Here is a 15,110-nt window from a genome sequence, read left to right as displayed (position 1 = left end):
TTCAACTGGCCTGATAACTGTATACATTGCTTTTTTGTTTTTGGTTTGTATGAATTTGATTTTTATGGCACTGTTTAGAGTTTTGATGTTGTGTGTTTGTGTGTTGCTTTTTACAGTACAAATTTTTACAAATTACTTTTACTTGATGATGATTGATGTGGTTTCTGACCTGCAGTATTGAACTGCCAATGTTTTCATTAAACACTTTAATTAGTGAAGAATGCAAATAGGTCACTACAAATTCCATTTAAGAAGATGGAGGGTGAACATTTATAAATGCAAACAAAGCCAGAAAGCACATAAATCTAGCAGAATTAAAAAGGTTACATTAATGCATTTGGCATATGCTTTTATCCAAAGCAATTGACTTTTGCATTCATACATTTGAACACTCCATGTCAGAGGTGAAATTTTTAAACTTTGAAAAAGTTAATTTTCCCCCAAGGTAGAATTCTTTAATTAAAAAGCATTTTAAATGCTAATGGAAAAATAAAGATAAAAAAAAAGTGGTTGAAAAAGCTATTCCCATTAGAATTACAGTTTACTGAGCAGTGACAATGTTAAATATTATGTGATTTTACAGATTGTACTTATTGCCTTAACCTATTTCCATAACCTAACAGACCTAAAAAAATGAAAGTTTTAAAAATCCCTGATATAGAATGCAATAGTCAGTTTAAGGAAATAAAAAATCTCAGTTATTTTCTCAATAGCAGAACTGATTTTTAATATGTTGAAATAGACCAGCTGGGAACTACGAGGTTGTTGATTGATTGTATAAGCCATCAGCCTGCGTAGTTTCAAGTAAAAACCCTTTAAAAACATATTGCTTGTCAATTTTGAATACATGCACAAGATTCTTCAGTATTTAAATCATCTCATTTATTTATATCTTTTGAACACATTTGCTTAAGTCAGGGAATACACAGAGCATGTTTGAGAACAGCAATAACAAGAGTAAGAATCATCAGAAATCAAAAAGAATATCTTCTTATACAGGAAAACAAAACTAACAGAGGGCTACTGTGAGAAAACTCAACTTCAGAGAAACTATCTGGTACCGTTTCCAATCAGAGAAATTATATTACGAGTCGAACGCAAACAGTCCTGTGCTTAAAGATGGACAATGTTGTCGGTGCAGGCAAAAATACACTGGATCTCTGCTATTTACTGAGCTGTAGTTGTTAAATTAGTCATAAAAGACTGATAAAATTCAGAAACAATCCCCAATTTTATTGGCCATTCAGGTTTGGAGAATATCCGCAAAGCACAAACAGCAGATCTTTGATACAAATTAGTGATTTAAAGAAAAAAAAAAAAACATGCATATTTAGCTAATATTGCAAGTGCTTCTCTGAAGTCAAGCAGTCTCATACTAATGAGAAATCTTATAATCGTTAATATAAATATCAGTCACCCTGCATTGACAACAATCAGCTTAATACAAAAGCATGCAGTAGAAATATCACCATTTCCATAATCTTAATATCATTGACATTTCCTAGCTATCTGTAGTCTTCGTCATTTACGCTGCCATTGTCAGCATAATTTTGGGACAAAAATATTATATGTATATATCTATATATATATGCACTTAACAAAGATGGTAAGACAGATATGAGAAAGGTTTAGGTAAACCAGCATTCAATAGAAAAATGAAATCAAATAGTTAAATAACACCAAACTTAGTGTTCAAGTGACTATCATGCAAAGAAATTCCAGCTGAAATAAACTGCAGTTTCAGTACTGTGTGTCCTGTTTTTATATTGATGTGACTTTCACTCTTCAACGTTTATTTTCGTGGTTAAACACACAGAGAACAGTACACTTTTTACATGCGGTTTTGTTTTATTTTATTTTATTTTTTAGGGAGCGGTGTGCGGACAGGTGTGGAACTTTTTTGCATGAGATAAAACATCCAAGAATGAGACACAACTGTAACAGAAGCAGAACACCGGAGCACTAACACAAGTACACGTGCCTCACGGGGTCACTTTGTTTGAGAGACATATTTTGATTGGATTTTAAAAGATTACCTCTTTTTATCTGTGTGAGAGGCGCTTTGGAAAAATTATTTTCAAATACCAACAACGGAAAAAGATCAGTAGTCATCATTGATATGACATGGCTCAAAACTAGTGAGTTCAAACATTAGATAAAGTGTGAGAAAATTAAGAAGCATGTAAGAAGCTGCGATAATAATATAAAACAAATAAATACAACCTGAGGACACAAGGTCAATAAAATAGTCACATGACCGGGGGACGATGTCACACTGACACGTCAGTTAACCAGAGTTCAAACCCTTCAAAGTAGAGTGAAACCAGTATAAAGTTCACAAGGTCTGACATGCACTCCATAAACTATCTTATCATCTTCTGACATATAAAACTATTGCTGCCGATTTTGACTGCAAACCTTTTCATTCTTCCAAAGACTTTCACACTCCTTGCACTTTGCCCATCCAAAGGGTAAACACTAGTGGTCGACCGATATGTGTTTTTTGACAGCCGATGCCAATATCTTGGAAAGCAGTGGGGCCGATAGCAGATATAAAACCGATTTTTTAAATTATTATTATTAATATTTAAGAAATTTGAAATCATTTGACTATGGATTAAAAAATAAATGTGTAAAAGAAATAATCTTATGCTTTATATGACAGTATTTTTCTCAAATAAATAAATATTTAATAAAAATATAATTAAAAAGAAAGTAAACACTGTGACCAACTGGGGACTCAGTAATCTGGTAAGTTTGTGTGCACTGGGAATCATATTTTTCAAATAAAGCCAGGGTAACCCTCATTTTACATACAGCACAAAGTGAAAAATGACATGAATATGATAGTGGGCAAATGCATAAAGCGCAGTATTATTTGAAATCACCAGTTTATATTTTAAAGCATTCAATTAACACTGACGGACCATCACGCAGCGAACATGATCATGCTGAAATAAAAATGCACACTTCACAAGATTTCACAGATGGATTCGACTAAGTTTGCAAGGTTTGTGAAATTAAATGTTCATTAGTCATTCAAAGATTTGTTTAAATTATATAAATGCATATTTGCTTAATGCTGACGGCAAACGCTAAAGTATTTTAATGTTTGCCTTTCTATTACTAATAGTCTTAATATAAAAGCAATCATTATAATACTTTCTGTATACATTAATTTCTTTGTTTAACCGTTCTATCTGATAATTAGACAGACTTTTATCTGTATTAGACAGAACGATTAATGATGACGATGAACAAGAGAGAGAGTGTGAGCACTGCGTGTGCTCAGGTGCTACCGCTCTCAGCGCCGTCAAAATAAAAGCCCCGGCTCGAACACATCGGCTAAGCAGGAAAACTTATCGGCTCGATGCCGATATTTGAAAAATGAAAAATATCGGCCGATATATCGGTCAACCACTAGTAAACACACTTTGAAAATGTTCAAGGGTAACAAAATGTTCACTCTCCTTTAAAATCTCACACACAGGTGACAAATTAAATACATATAAACTCTTAAAAATAGAATAAGTAATATAAGTCAACAATATGCCACGAAGAAAAAACTAAAAAAAGCTATATGTAACTGTCAGCTAAAATCACCAAAATTCATTCAATCAGCTGCTCTTTAATGGCCTCCAATGATTTTAAACCTCCACTATAACTAGTGTAGAGATACAAGAGTTTTATTTTTAAGAAAAATTTCCTCTAATGATGTAATTGGATGTCCACATCTTTCCATAGTCTTAAAACAGAAATGAAGAGGTAATCTGGTATCCCTACTGTATGTTAAACTGAAGTATGCTTTTAGTTTGATTCAATCGGCCCAACTTGAATAGGCGCTTTCCTAATACCACTGACTTGGCTGAAGAAGTAACAAAAAAAAATTCTAAACATTGCAACATTAAAATAACACTAACATTGCAATTGGTGTAACAGGTTACATATAAAGCACGATTGTGGCTTTCCAGAAAAAGGAATTATTCATTCAAAATGCAGTTCGACAACTAACAGCAAATCTGCTGAATTATTCCAAATCTGAGCTAATGATGTGAGAAATAATGACTGGTATAAGCTGGAAGACCCCGGACGTCACGTCGTTCTTTATCAGGCTCTGGTAGAATCTGCCCCAAAACAGTCACACATACCAACAAATGTCTGAACACACATGGACTGACGCATCAGTTGGCTGTGAATCACACGGAGAAGCCTGTACATAAACGCTTTTGATATACTGAAAAAATCATGCTCTTCAAAAACGTCAGGAAAGAAAAGGCATAAATTCAAAATCATTGGCATCCAGAACATGAATTGTGTGAAAAATTACTTTTACAATTGCTTTTGTTTTAATACTAATAACAACAGTAAGAACAATGTTAATAATAATAATAATAATAATAATAATAATGATAATAATAACAACAATATTGAAAATCTACACACTGTAAGTGAGGACGGCGAATCAGTGTAACATAACTCACACTGGGAAGGTGCAACAGAAAGCACTTCGCTGAGGCCTTATTATCTGTACTTATCAAAGACTGTCCAACTCCACACAGCACATGTGCACAACGAGGGGTGTCTCTGCACGGGTGTAAAGATACAAGGACGGTGTCTGGGAGGGAGGGGGGAAAGTTGAAGGTAAGACAGAAGACGACGCACAGAAGTGATTGACAGGTGAGGGGGCCGGGCCCAGTGTGGGAGGGTCAGGCACTGAAGACTCACAGCCACCCATCACTGGGCTTGCTTTCCTTCCTCCCTCTCTCCAACTTCCCCCCTCCCTCACGCTCTCTTTCACTCTTGCACTCTCCATTTCTGGCTGGGCACTCTTGTTAGATGTGGCTACAACGAGCTCAACCTGAGGAAAAAATGTCTGTCAGCTGCATACAAAAACAAAGTCTATTCAAGAATGTGCAATGAGCAGACCAAGGCAACATAAAAAAACTAGTGTAGAAACAATTTTCAGTCTGAAATTGCCAGTAAATTTCACAATAACAAAGAAATACTGAATTAAGCAGAAATTTGTAGAAGTAGAAAGACTGAAATGGTATTTTCTAGTACAACATACTAAAATCTGAAATAAAAATTTTTTTTTTATAGTGTAATTGCCACAACAGCTTTGTGAAAACTGTGAAAAAAAACCTAAATGTTTTCTCTAACAGCGGTGAATTATTTAATATCAGCATATTTTAAGGCTACTATATAATGAAGATGCTGCTAAATATTTTTGTGAAAACTAGGGATGGGCGTTTTCCGCAAATATCACATTCGAATATTTGAGCTCACAAAAAACGAATATTCGAAGTGAACAAAGAAAAAAACGTAAAGCAGCCTGCAGCAATTAGGCTATTGTAGAAGGTAGCCTACACTTAACTTTTAAACTGTCAGCAAATCTTTTTTGCTTTTTTCCTATTGTTTTACATGTTCGTTGCTTGAGAGATGACGCAACAATATTCTTGAATTCGGTCACTTTCTGTGATTCTCCACGGCATCTTTGAAGTACTGTTAGATTTTTGCTTTCATACACCTTCATATATCCGGTGGAGAATCACAGAAAGTGACCAAATTAGTTTTTTGTTACATTTTTTCCTTTTTTTTTTTTTGGCGAAATTCTAATATCATTTTTATTTATAGAATAATTAGAGCAGAACGAATATTCAAATGTTCGACTATCCGTGCACACCCCTAGTGGAAACGGTGATATATTTTATTCAGGATTCTTAGATGAGTTTCAATAAGTTTCAAAGAACATCTGACCGCAAACTTTGTTGAGCACAAAGTTTGCACCATCAGCATCTGTTATAGACTGTACCATTAATCTGTCAATACAAGGATGTACCTTCACTGTAGAGGGGCGGCTGGAGCTCCCGAACAGTGGAAATGGACATTCTGCCATTTAGAGTCCCGGCGATGCCACACCCTCGTCTCTTCTGATTGGCTGCTGTGCGGCCGGCCCTGCCCATCCACATATTGCGTGAGGCGGATGTAGGCGATGCAGGCGGCCTCGTCTCCAATCAGGTGCACGTGAGGGTTCAGGATTGTGGTGTGGATGGGCTTACTGTTCTTAGACAGCACTATGACAGAGTGAGAAACGGCCACACTTTAATAAACCGACGTCATGACCAAAGGGGTAGAGGTGAAGAGTAATCTGACTCCGCTTACAGTTCTCAAAGTAAAATCTGTGGAAGTCCATCCCCTCCACAAGGTTTCCCAAGGCCTCAGGTTCAAAGCAGGTGAGTCCAGGGTCACAGATTTTACTGGAAAGAATTAAAACCATTGTTTCAGTGCCATCTCATTTACTGTCAGTTGTTGGTAAATAAAGTTAAAAATACACCTTTACACACAAGTAACTTACGCATAGGCTTCAAAGTCGCCATTGTTGTTGGCCTCAATAAGCTGTTCAGTGATTTTGATGATCTCCTGTTTGCGTGCTGTAGAAAGAGAAAGTCAGTGTTAACCGAAGCCAGTTTATCCAAACTCCCTTATATTAGTATGCACACGAAGGAGGAGCATTATGGGTAAGTGGCCTATATATCTTTTAAAACACTGCAAACATGTTCAGCAGGCTCACTATAATTTATTCAGCAGACTCATTTCTAACGTGTGTCTTTCTGCATCAGTACACAAGCTGCTGTGACAGACAGAAGCTTATAAACACAAAAATAAAAAAACAGGTTGTCTGAACATCCACCCAAACAGATTTCAGCCACCTACACTACCGTACGTGCGCTCACACACAGCATTTCATTTCCAGCTCTGTTAGTCACAGGACTCAAACAACTGAAGGTTAAGATACAACACAATCTCTGGAGGAAACACAATTCAAAGATTCTCTGTAAGACCAGGTGCTCCAATCACAAGTAGTTTGTTTAGATTATTTAAATATATACAGTATGCATATATTTTATGTTGGACTTACATATTTTACATTAAGAAGCTTTAAAGAAGGGTATGTAAAAAGACGCAAAACAAATCTGATAATTATGACAGCATGGTAAAAGGTTTCCAAGAGTGGTTTAATGTGACATAATATCATATATTTCTTATAATAATAAGTAATGCTTCTCGAGCAACAAATCAGCATATTAGAATGATTCTTGAAGGTTTAATCCTTATTTTTAAGGATTTTTTGACACTGAAGAAAATTCAGTTTGCCAATGCAGGAAAAATGACTTTTTACTTTTTTTAACTATCAACTTTTTATAACTGTGATAATATTTCACATTATTTCTGTTTTCCTGTATTTTTCATCAAATAAATGCAGCCTCGGGAACCATGTTAGACTTGTCGATAACAAAAATATCTTACCAATTCCAAACTTCTGATTAGTAGTGTATCTTTTCTATTAATGTTATTTGATAAAAACCAACTCCTGTATCGACCAGCAATAACACTTGAGAGAGTCCTCTTCATAACACAAAAGTGGTCAGAGATGACTTATTTGAGACGCATGTTACTCCCAGGTGTCCACAGTGATGTGATTAAATCACCCGAGAAATCCACACTGCATGCATGTTAGTCCAATAGCATCACTGCTGCCTGGAAATCAAAAACTCATGCTGCCGTGCCAGTACTGCAGGACACTGACACCACATACTCACAATGTGCTAACAGCAGGGGGCTTGAGGACGTTTGGGCAGGGAGAGGGGAGGGGTGTGATGGGGCAGATACCGGGGCAGTAAGGGGTCTGCTGGCTGCTGATGGCTCACTGTCTGTATGGGTGGCTATAGGTCTGCGTACACTGCTCACTAGATCAGTCAAACGTGACACTGGATGCATAATTGACAGAAGGCAGATGACAGGAAAAGACAGATAATAAACATGGACTCTAAACAAGTTTCTAATAAACATGGACTCAGCAGAACTTCTGAATAACCTGTCTGCATGCTGGTTCATCTGGGACTTACTCTGTGTGGGAATATTGGTGGTCTGGGGTGTGAAGGGGGCGGAAACAACAGCTGGAGTGATAGTGCTTCCCCCCTCAGCATCACATGTGGGCACAGAGCCCCGACGAACCACACCCAATAGATCAGTGAACTTAGAGGCAGCTGTGGGCCCAGACAGGGCAGGACAGAAATAACAGAGTGGAGCTTAGCTTAGAGAAGGAGCAGAACAGATAATAGCAGTCCTGTGTGCAGTGGCATTAAACGAACAGATTACTCGAAAATGAAAATCTATTTCATCATTGTATATCCATACATCATTCAAACATTCAGGACCCTATCATACACCCAGCGCAATGCTACGCAAGGCGCAGCGCAAGTGTGTTTGCTAGTTTCAGTCTGGCGCCATTCGCATTTTCCCGTCCAGTGCTACGTCGTTTAATAAGCAAATGCATCTGCGCTCATTTTTGCGCCTATGGGTGTGCTGAAAGATGTGTGTTCAGGCACATTGCTGGTGCATTGCTACTTTAAGGAGCTGAAAATAGACTGCGCCATAGACCAACTCAAACCTGGTCTAAAGTCGAGCACAATGTTTTTTCTTTGTTATTTAAAGAGCGTACACGCTGCAACGATGTGCTAAAAAGGAAAAACTATTCCAGTGGGTTTTTGTGTACAAAGACGACAACTTTGACAAGTGTCAAAATGATCCCTGGATCCATGAAAATGACTTAAAACGCTTATATACACCAGGCCAGTAGTTGGCAACATATTTTTAAAGCAGCACTATTCAAACACGTACTGTGATACATATGTCCATGACATCATGAATTTGATTATGTTGGAGAGAATAATGGTACCTGTTTTCAATTGCTTAAATTGTCAGGCACCCGAAACACCATTGTCTTGTAAAAGAATGGTGAAAACGTGTAAAAAGGTTTCAGTTTTTAGCTGAAATTGGCATTTTTGTTTAAACATCAAAAGAAATCCATACATACCCGGAAAGACACGAAGGTAAGGTGAGCATATGTTAACAGCTTTTTTTTTATTTTTTTTACTATACTTCTAAAGAAATCCAGAGAAACTGGTTAAACAAACAGGACATAGAAATTGGCAAGATTAGATCTGATTAAAAACAAATTATCTGTTTACTAATGAGAACACAAATTATGACAATTATCTTCAGTAATGCAACTCATTTAATGGCACTACTTCACAAATTTTAGTGCTGATCTGTATCACACACATGCAAAAGGGGATTATGGTAAGATGGGTGAGGTCATGGCAGTCAGAGGGCACTTACTGAAAAGAGCAGGGGAGGGGCCAGGAGGTGTGTGGGCGGAGTCAGGCATAACTGAACTGTTATCTACAAGCTTTCCTGTGACACCCCTCCCAAAGTCACACAGAGAGAGAAGGAACACAGAAAGCATACTGACATCAATTTGGTTTTTGCAGCCATTCTCTAGCCTAGCAGTCCCAGCTAAGAGTTGCTTCAGTATACACGACTGATGAATGAAATGAAATGCAAAAATCAATTTTTTTCAATCAAAGTTCCTTAATGGAATATGTCACCCTAAAATAAAAAATTATATGGCAGTTGTGCAGGTCTAACTTCATTTACATCCCGTGGTAACTAGGATTTACACAAGCTCAAGTCTGGATCCAGAACACATGAGAAGAGATGATACCAACCCCTCAGAGGACCTCAGATGATGCTAACCCTGAATCAACAAACAGAACTAACAAATATTGCTACAAGTGTGACTGCATTATACAATAATTGCTGCTAATAATATTCATCGTCTTGCTGACTACGTCTTGTATTAATTTTTCTGAAAAATCCTGTCATATGCACACAAACTAACAGTCACCACTTATAAGCTACTTCTAAATATTGTAGAAACATCATTTTCTGTAAAGTAGCTTTGTAATGATTTGTTTCGTAAAAAGCGCTATAAAAATAAACTTTAATTTAATTGCATTGTATTTTGTCTCGTTCCACTGGCAAACACAACAGAAACACAACAAAATAGAAAGTTTTACTAAATCAAATCAACATATTCAGAGTTTGAAAACACTTATTTATAGTCCTTATAAACTGGCTCTATTCAAATAACTTATTTAAACAGAAGTGCTTTACAGTAAAGCTAGCTTAGATGTTATTAAGCTAACTTCTCACAGCTGTGCTAGAATTCATCACTCAACTATTTCAGCCAGATATTTCCCAACACCATCTCGAAGTAAAACTCACACCCTTCTCATCGTCTCTTTAGTGTGATCTCGAAAACAAGACATCACGCTCCTGTCATGCACATTGTCTGCCCAGAAATTTTGCGGCAAGTTTTCTGCTCTTACGCACACTTGCACACATGCTCTGAAATAGCCAGGGTCTCTGTTTCCCACTGAGCTTAATTATAACACAAGGTGCCCTTGCCTTGTTCTGGGGCAGAGAGAGCTGAACACAAACGATGAAAGTAGGAGTGACACCAAGTGAGCACTGAATGAGCTCAGGCTAAAACTTTTCACTACATTTCTCAGTTTAATATTAACGGACCATGAAGTGAATCTAAATGTTTATATTTTTGTTGATACTCTGCATAAACTACCATTTAAAAAGTTTGGGATCAGTAAAATTTTTATGTTTTTGAAAGAATGCTAACCAAGGCTGCATTTACTTGATAAAAATTTCAAGAAAACCAGTAAAAATGTGAAATATTATTACAATTTACAAGAAATGTTGTCTATTTTAATACATTTTAAAAGTTTTTTTTTTTTTTTTTTACCATTAGCCATTACACCAGTCTTCAGTGTCACATGATCTTTCAGAAATCATTCTAATATTTTTTTGCACAATAATAATAATGTGCTGCATAAAATTTTAGATAATAATATATTTTTTTTTAAATTAATAGAAAGTTCCAAAGAACAGCACTTATTTGAAACTGAATTTTGTAGTGTTGTAAATGTTATTACTATCACTTTTTGTCAATTTATTAATTGCTGAATAAAAGTTCCTTAAAATTAAAAGATCCCAAACTTTTAAATGGTAGTGTAAATTTGATTTGTTTTTTCAAATATGAACTTTAGGACTGACTGTATGCTCTGTAAGTATGTAAAATCTGATGAGTACCTTTTTATTTTATTTTGTGGAACACAAAAGAAGATAATCTTAAAATTAATCTGAAGATGTTTTTGCTTTGGACCTCACTGACTTTCACTGTATGGACATTCTTTAAAATCTGTTTTTTTTTGTGTGTGTTTTGGAGAAGAAACTAAGAGATACAGGTTTGGAACAACACAAGATTGAGTAAATAATTATTCATTTGAAAGATTTAATACATAATTTCCATTTTTTGCCAAACACTCCCTTTCAAATCAGCCCAATGTGAAAACACATAAGAGAGCAGGTCACTGTAGAAAGATGACAACCTGAATGTACTGAACACGTACTGAACATATTTTTGGGATTTTGAACTAAATACAGTATTATATTATATTTGCTATTCAGACTAGAAACAACTATAATATTTTTGCAACCTTAGTGCAGTGCGTGTTGTTCCATACAAATACTGATAGTTGAGTCTTACCTTTCATTTCCTCATCCTCCACTGTGGCATTACTGCTGTCCGACGACTCCTGTGATATTCAGACACAGAACACCAATTAGTCTCACGAGGTATTAACATTTTTCAGAAAGTATACCAACTAGTGCCAAAGTCCTCACTCGCATTGTTATACACACAATATAAATGAACATGTAAACAGCAGAACTCTGGGGAATCACACGCACAATTAACCGTTCAATAATGCATGTCCATGTCAGCACAACTGTTAGAAGAGGCTTGTTATGTTTGTTTTACTTAACGATATTAAACACAGGCCACACCTCCAACAGGAATGAACATTATGAACTCAATACTCTTTCCTAATTTCACAATATCCTGTGCTTAAATCTGAGAGATGCACTAATTTACAAGAGTACGGCAAACGCTTCAACGTGCAGCATATGGGTGTAAGGAACAGCATTCACCTGTTTAATAAATCATTTCAGTCCTGTGTTACGTCACCACTTGATGTCTAATTTAAAGCAGAGTCCTGATGGTTTGCAATTCTTACTAAAGCATTTAACAACTATTTCATATTTTCAAATGAGCCCAGCTGTATTGAGAAAACAGTCAAAGCTGAAGGGTTTGCAAAAACACACTGTTGTGGTAAGCATTTACACACGGCAGCACTTCTCATTGTACCTTATCGCTCAGCTGAATTAATCGACAGAATGATGTCTCAATAGGAAATGAGGAGGAGGGGGGCACGGTCACCAGTGATACGGGACTGTGCACCTGTCACAGCGTAACTGTAGCAATCACCAAGGACACCAGCTCCTGCTGTAAATAGGCCATTAGTATGTGGGGCGATATTATTAGGTGCTCCTGAAAAGGCTTTTGTACTCTTATTCCATCATCTATGCTGCACTACAGACCTTGTTACACCTATATAAAGAAAGTGGCAAATGTAGCAAAACAGACAGTGTCCCACGCAAGGGTCTAGTAGCTCATTTTCTAAGGGGAATTTTAAGACCAATTCAGAATTCACACAGAACAGCAACCATTGGCAGAACAACTCGGCCCAGATCTAGACTTCACTACTGCCTCCTGGGAGAATCAAAGTGTGATGTGTGACATCACTGTTTGCGACACCTATTTTCTTCCATTTGATTTCTATTCTGTTTTATTTTTTAAAAGAATTATCTTCCACTAGGAGTACTACAAAATGCTACTTAAAAAATAATGACTGTCAAAAATAAATGTTTTCATGTCAAGGGAGATAGTTTTGCAAGTTGCACTATCAATGAGCACCACAAGAGGTCTCTACGCCACACAGCCGGAAGCAAAAGAGACCCGAGACGGCAGGTTTAATATTCTCATCATGACACAGATTTCTAAATGTTGCTCTTCGGCCTAATACTGCAAATGTCTGATGTGTCAAGAGTCATTTCCCATCATCACAATCATGAATAAACATCACTACTAAACAGACCGTCGATTAATCGCGAAACAATCGCACTAGCACGGAAAGGAGCGCCACACAAACAACTGGAATTGCGTTTCATGAGAGGAACATGTATACTCATTTGCATGTAATGTTTAATTAAAACATGCAATTTGTTATTCAACCAGATTTAAAGAGTACTAGTGCGAGAACACATTAAACTTCAAAAAGGTCATGCATGCAGCCAACAGGCACACACGCTCAGATGACGTCATAGTCTGTGGACACATTAGCAGAAATGCATTGTGGGGATGCAGATCAAACAGAGGACGGATGGTGGGAAGGAAAGAAAAAGAGTGGTGGTGGTGGTGGGTTACCTTAATCCCATCCACTGCATTATGGATGACAGTGGTCTGTGCCTCCTACAGAGCGACAGGGGAGGAGGGGGTGGAAAAACATGAGGAGAAAAAAGAGGAGAGAGAGAGTATGTGTGTGTGGGTGGATGGGTGTTTGTGATTGCCAACCCAGTAAAAATTAACAAACAAAACATGCACAAAAACCACCAGAGGTTCAACAGCAGAGAGCTTCAGAAAACAAATTACTGCACGTTGGGCTCTAATTTTTCTAAACCACCAACTACGAATGCACAAAACAAGCATCGTACCGCTGAAAGTGGAATAGCGGTATTTTGACAGAACAACTTTGGATGCTATCGCAGCCATTAGACTAACATGTTTATTTTAATCCGTCTCCTTATGTGTCAACCCAGAAACCTGCTAGCTAGACACACATCAGACCGCATAAATCTGTAATGAACACTTCTCTCTTGCAGGAAGTAACATTCCCTCACTGTCCAATCGGCAGCCTGTGGTCCCCGTCATTATCAGGTATTCATCACCATGACAACCGTTGCCCGTGCAACAGGCAGCAATTGCATGCTAAGGTTACTATGAACCACTCAGCTATAATAGAGAACATAATATAATAATTATAATGATATATATATATATATATATATATATATATATATATATATATATACATACAAAAGAGTCTATAAGAAGCTGCAAATGCTAACCGTTAATTTCCCTCTTAAAGGGAAAGTTCATCCAAAAATGAAAATTGTAAAATAAAAATATCATCCAGTCCTACATAACTGTAGTTAATAGTAAAGCTGGAAGGGAACCCATGGAACGAAGCACTAAGGCTAGAGTCTTTACTGACCATAAACACCTCCTCACTTCACTTCAAGGTTGAGTAACTAAATCTGCTCCATAAAACGCACACACACAAAGAGCACACAAACTCCACAGTGGCTGCATTAAAGGGCAACTATAAAAGATCCTAAAATTCTGATGTATTGAGCCACGTGTTGCAATAACTGTATATATCATGGAATGCATGTCATGCTTTCATTAGGAGCTTCCTTCCTTAATGCTCGTGGCTCACTCTAAAACCTCTTCACAGTACTTTTACAGACCACAGAAAATCTACAAAATTCCCCTCAGAACATAGACTATCCATCTGTATCACTCAAGCATGTCATTAAACATTAAATAATCACATCACCCATGTACCCTCCATGCTGGCATAATGACATTTATTAAATTCCCTGCCAGCTCCAAGCGATAAACAACCTTCATTATCTACCGATCAAAGCAGACACTGAAAGACAAACTTGCATTATGCAAACAAAAAAACAACCCCATAAATGTGTGGCTAGAGTAGGGCCTTTCGCAAAACAAACTGGAACTACCCACTTTTGGGCATTTTCGCACCTCCGGAACTAGGTGCAATTTTAGTAGCGACCTACCTTTTTCGAGAACCAAATTAGCTCCTACTCCACAGCAGGGTCTAACCAGCACAACTTTTACTAACCATGACGTAAGTAGACATTGATTGGCCAGACATGTTCGAAAATGCCCTCACCCTCCACGATTTAAAACAGCATTTAAAGACACTTGCGAGATAATTAGACGCAGTGTTTGCAGTATGATGAATGGCGATAAATATACACTTGTAGCAAATGTAGCACTGCCAGTTGTCATTGGCGATTCCTTTTTTACGTTCTTTCAATCCCTTATAATTCTACATTCCACATCCATTTTAGTGAAACCCACGAAACACAGCTCCCTCCATATTCTGTTTGTTAATGCTGTTGAACACCACGCAGAAATGACATAGCTGTCGAAACACTGGGAAATAGTTCGCACAAAATCGTCCCAGTAATTTAGTACTGTA

At 37.1% G+C, this 15,110-nt stretch overlaps 1 protein-coding gene across 34 annotated transcripts in view; it reads right to left on the bottom strand.

The window, feature by feature from the left end:
- Positions 1 to 860: 860 nt before the first annotated feature.
- Positions 861 to 15,110, bottom strand: part of LOC113075261 (calcium/calmodulin-dependent protein kinase type II subunit beta-like) — a 32,829-nt gene continuing 18,579 nt past the window's right edge. For 10 of the 34 annotated variants that reach the window (XM_026247935.1, XM_026247927.1, XM_026247939.1 and 7 more), the window contains 8 exons: positions 11,468 to 11,516; positions 9,184 to 9,258; positions 7,908 to 8,048; positions 7,602 to 7,769; positions 6,356 to 6,431; positions 6,163 to 6,257; positions 5,840 to 6,074; positions 861 to 4,858 (listed from right to left, as the gene is read on the bottom strand). In XM_026247935.1, coding sequence (XP_026103720.1) covers positions 5,842 to 6,074; positions 6,163 to 6,257; positions 6,356 to 6,431; positions 7,602 to 7,769; positions 7,908 to 8,048; positions 9,184 to 9,258; positions 11,468 to 11,516 — 837 coding nt within the window. In that variant the 3' untranslated portion in view covers positions 861 to 4,858; positions 5,840 to 5,841. Of the gene's footprint in view, positions 4,859 to 5,839; positions 6,075 to 6,162; positions 6,258 to 6,355; positions 6,432 to 7,601; positions 7,770 to 7,907; positions 8,049 to 9,183; positions 9,259 to 11,467; positions 11,517 to 13,246; positions 13,292 to 15,110 lie in introns of all 34 variants that reach the window. The other 24 variants (XM_026247923.1, XM_026247924.1, XM_026247934.1 and 21 more) reach the window with 6 other exon arrangements.

The sequence above is a fragment of the Carassius auratus genome, unplaced genomic scaffold (genome assembly GCF_003368295.1).
Source record: "Carassius auratus strain Wakin unplaced genomic scaffold, ASM336829v1 scaf_tig00016634, whole genome shotgun sequence".
Lineage (NCBI taxonomy): Eukaryota > Metazoa > Chordata > Actinopteri > Cypriniformes > Cyprinidae > Carassius > Carassius auratus.
Note: the sequence above shows the minus strand (reverse complement) of the source record. Positions and strands in the feature narration are given on the sequence as shown.